This window comes from Anomaloglossus baeobatrachus, chromosome 4 (assembly GCF_048569485.1).
Source record: "Anomaloglossus baeobatrachus isolate aAnoBae1 chromosome 4, aAnoBae1.hap1, whole genome shotgun sequence".
Lineage (NCBI taxonomy): Eukaryota > Metazoa > Chordata > Amphibia > Anura > Aromobatidae > Anomaloglossus > Anomaloglossus baeobatrachus.
Genome location: NC_134356.1, coordinates 564,654,815 through 564,659,105, shown reverse-complemented (window position 1 = coordinate 564,659,105; position 4,291 = coordinate 564,654,815). Strand labels below are relative to the sequence as shown.

The following is a 4,291-nucleotide window of genomic DNA, read 5'->3' as shown; positions in this document are numbered from 1 at the left end:
ATTTCTTGAGAAAAATCCGCAGCGTGCGCACAGCTATTTTTTTTTCTCATAGGATTTGCTGGGAAATGTCTGCACAAAGATTGCAGACATTTCTCAAGAAATTTCCGCAGCAAATCCGAGGGTAAATCCGCGGGTAAAACGGCCTAGTGCGCAAATAGCCTAATCCCTGATTTAAGCACTCAACATAGAGTGCTGGATAATTGGGAACAGAGCTTTACTGCGATCTTTGGGAGGCAGAATAAACAAAGCAAAAGCAGTTAAAGAATTGGCTTTATTACCATTTGTATGCTGTTCACCTTGCAGTATAAGGCCACTTTCACACTGTGTTATAACCCCCGTTCACTGGTCCCGTCTGAGCTTCCATCCGAACCCCCCTGCAAAACGGGTTTCGGACAAATGCGTCGACGGGGCCATTGACTGTTATGGAGCAGACGGTATCACGTGTGCTCTGTCTTGCACCATTTTCGGGCATATACGCTTTCTGCAGGCGAACACCCAAACGTAGTAGACTGCATGTGGGTGTCCGCCTGAAAAAGCATATACGTCCAAAAATGGTGCAAGACAGAGCACACGCTGACTCCGTCTCCTCCATTACAGTCAATGGCCATATCTGTGAATGCGTTTAAAATCCATTTTACAGAGGAGGTTCTGACGGAAGCTCCGACTGGACCAGTGAACGTAGGTAATAATACAATGTGAAAGCAGCCTAAGTGATTAGTCAGCATTATACCCCAGGTCAATACAATTACAGCGATACCAGATTTATATAGTTTATTTAGGTTTGGCTACTATCACACTAAAAAATATTTTTACAAAATAAAAATTTTCTGGATCACTGTATTTTGAAGGCTATAGATTTTTTGTTATTTGATTGCCGATATAGTCATGTGTGGGCTTGTTTTTTGCGGGATGAGTTAGTATTTTTATTAGTACCATTTTGTATAATATGAATTTTGGGGATCACTATTCCGCTTTTTGTGACACTGAATCAAAAAGACACAGCAAGTCAGGAATTCTTTTTTTGTTTGTTTAAGATGCCGCTCCTATTTTTTTTTCTATAACATAGTTAGACAGACTGACAACTAGACAGGCGGAGAAGATAGATCGACATGCAAAAATGATAGAAAGATGGATTAAATTTCAGTAATTCTGTAGTGTAGGCAAATAATGTCACTGTACTAAATTGTAAGATATATACGGTACATAGTAACACTATAAAAAAGGGAGTTATTTTTATACCTTCACCCTTTAATTTTACCATTGGATAATTACAAGAAGCATGAAAAATACGTAAATTAATTAATTACTAATATATTTGAAGAATATAATAAGGTATAAAATAAAACATCTATAAAGCATTATGTAAAACTCTGATGAGGATTTTTATATAATTTGCTGGCCATTAGCTTTATCTCTGTAGGAAGTCTCAGAAAGAACGTGTGCATCGTCCCTCCTTTATTAAATCCAGACTTCTCTTTTATGGGCTTCCAGCTGCAGGTATCGATCTTGTACAACAAGGTCATCATCCTATTCAGGGTAAAGACTGTGTCTCCGCGGATAACAGCGGTAAAAAGAGCTCCTTTACTGTTAACGTACTGTCCGGAGAGCGTTGTCCACTGCTGTGTGCTGAGGTTAAAGTTTTCAATTGTGCAGTGCAGAAAGTCATCACATGGGCCATTCCTCATGATGTACAGGTTGTCTCTGTGTCCCACCATGTAATGACCATAGCTCTGTGGTCGCTTTATAGATGAAATAGGAACTACATCATCTTTGTCAGTATCGTATTCATAGATTATAGTTGTTTCTTGTGGCTTCCAGAGTGAGATGAAAACCCTTCCCATGGCTTTTGTAGCAGGAGGACCTGCCATAGCTTGTGGTAACTCTTTCCCAAAGGTCCAAATCTGGGAAGATAAACAATATTTCTCCACATAAGCCACGGGAACCCTCTCATACTCTCCTCCGAAGGCATATAAATACCCTTCATGTCCTAGAAGTGTCACTTCATAGCGGAGCTGATGTGGGCTGGAGAACTCACTCCAGGTGTGGTTTTCTGCATCATAACAGAAGCTTCTCTCCACAACTTGTTTGTTGGCTCCTCGAGCTCCACCGACAATGAAGACTTTATTGTTCAGAGTGGTGACACCAGCCAAAAACGTGCTGGCATTATCTGGGATGCATCCTAAACTCACCCATTGATTATCTTTCTCATTTAAGAAGCACATTGTCCTTGATGGATCCTCAAGGAATTCTATAGTGGGAGTGTGGGCACCTACCGCAACAAAAGTGCTGGGCATAAGAGAGTCAACATATTGAATGAGGTCTTTGGGCAAGGCTTGTATGTCTTTTTCCAAAAGCTCATAAATATCTCTAATGTACAAAGCGGATTCATGGAATAGGTCCAGCAGTCCATAGGTGGCAGCAGCTTCATACATTACCAGGCAATTGTCGGGGTCAATCAGATTGACCAAATGCTTCATTAGGATTTCAACTTGTAAAAAAGCTGCACACTCCACGGCTTCCAAAATCTCGTCACAGCTCAAAAGAGGCCTCTCACCATCCAGCACCCTTAATGTTATCAAGAAGCCCACTGCCCCCAAGTTGTGTAACTGGATTTCATCCCGGGAGCTCTCCCTCATTCCAGACTGGAAAAGAGCACGGAAATATTCACTGTGCTTCACCAATAATTCCTTGTCCGTGGTAAACGCCGTCCCCTCAACAGTAACATGAAGCTTGGTCATTATAAAAAATGATAAAAAGCATGGGTGCCTTTGGGCCGTGTCGTCTTTCTCTTCCTGATGGGTTCTGTATTTAATCTGTGCTGTGTAGGGGCTGGCATGCCTTTTGCTAAAGATAGCATTGCTCATGTGATGGTATGCGCCAAGCATAGCAGACCTCCTGTTACTTCTGACAAGGCAGCTACTACCGTAGTGCCAGCTTTCTCCAGAAGAGATCTAACCTGTATATACAGCAATCATAGGAAATGGGGATTATTTTATAACAAATCTGTTCCCAAATTTTTATCCAAAATGGCAAAGAATGGGTGTTTCCTAAGGAAATTTGTAAAACGTTTCCACCTGTTAAAATATATTTTTGTTTTTGGCTAAAAAATGTAGAAGAGCAAATATATTTGCGTAAAAGTGGCTGAAAAGCGTGGATATCAACTTAGGGAAATACAAAAGCACCACCCTTAAGTAATGACCAAGTGGCCACAGCAACAATCAGGATGCCTTCGTTCTGGCTACACACTGTATTATCAGTGCCCTCATAAACCGCGCCAAAATGACTCCATGCACATTACTGCAATGTCCATGTACAGTGTCACGGTATCCATATTAACACTTCGCCTTTAGCAGTGCCAATGTTTCCAGTGATGTGTCGCCATCTATATTAAATTCTTTTAAAACTCCAGAGGTTTGCAATTTCCTCCCTTACTAATGGCCTTTTTATGTTTATTTCTGCATAATTGGATCATTTTCTTTTGTTTTTGTTAATTTTAAAATGAAATCATGCATCCTTCCCTGCTATGCAACCACAAAATATTTGTCATCTGAAGGAGTGCGTTATATCACGCAAGTTTTCTGTATTTGAGTCACTTGTTCTCTGGAGCCTTAGAGATGAATGTAGGAAGCGCTAAAGTAACAGGGTGATATATTACTAATAACTAGAGATGAGCGGACCCGAACATTAAAGTTTGGTGTTTGTACAGAACACGGACTTTACAAAAAAAAATCAGTGTTCGAGTTTAGAATTCAGGTGCTTTACGTATGCTGACTAATGATGGGCAAACCCGGTCTGTAAAATTGGTATCTATACTGGATAGCTAGTTTCCGTGCACCGACCCCAAACTCAGAGTTCTGAGGGAACTCCAAGTAACTATCCGGATTTGGCCACCAGGATAATTAAAAAAAAAATTAAAGGAAACAGAAAATAAGTAGAGCTTGTCTGCTTTATCTCCTAATAAGTCTCGCATGACGCTGTAACACTACTTCTGGGTCTGCTCATTATCCTCATGCATATTTACTGCTTTTCCCATCCCACCGGCAGTCCCAGCATCTCTGATTAGTTACAGTCAGACCGTGCCCCCACCATGTGTGACAGCGTATGTGACTGCTTGGAATCACACACGCTGTCTGCATCTCTATAATGGTGTAAAAATAAATAAATTAAAAATTTGGCATAGGGTGCCCCCATATTGTGATACCCAACACAGATAATACATATGGCTACAGGCTGCAGCTCCCAGCCGTGTGCTTTTCTTGGCTGTGTAACAAAATAAGAGGAACCCCATGTG

The 4,291-nt window shown here is 40.9% G+C and overlaps 1 protein-coding gene across 1 annotated transcript; it reads right to left on the bottom strand.

Moving 5' to 3' along the window:
* Positions 1–669: 669 nt before the first annotated feature.
* On the bottom strand, positions 670–2,808 carry KBTBD13 (kelch repeat and BTB domain containing 13). The gene has a single exon (XM_075342851.1). The coding sequence runs from the start codon at positions 2,736–2,738 to the stop codon at positions 1,359–1,361; it is 1,380 nt and encodes a 459-aa protein (XP_075198966.1). The 5' UTR covers positions 2,739–2,808; the 3' UTR covers positions 670–1,358.
* Positions 2,809–4,291: the final 1,483 nt, after the last annotated feature.

Excerpts from the sequence above, each read along its gene's own strand:
- KBTBD13 (XM_075342851.1), bottom strand. The coding sequence starts at position 2,738 with ATGACCAAGCTTCATGTTACTGTTGAGGGGACGGCGTTTACCACGGAC.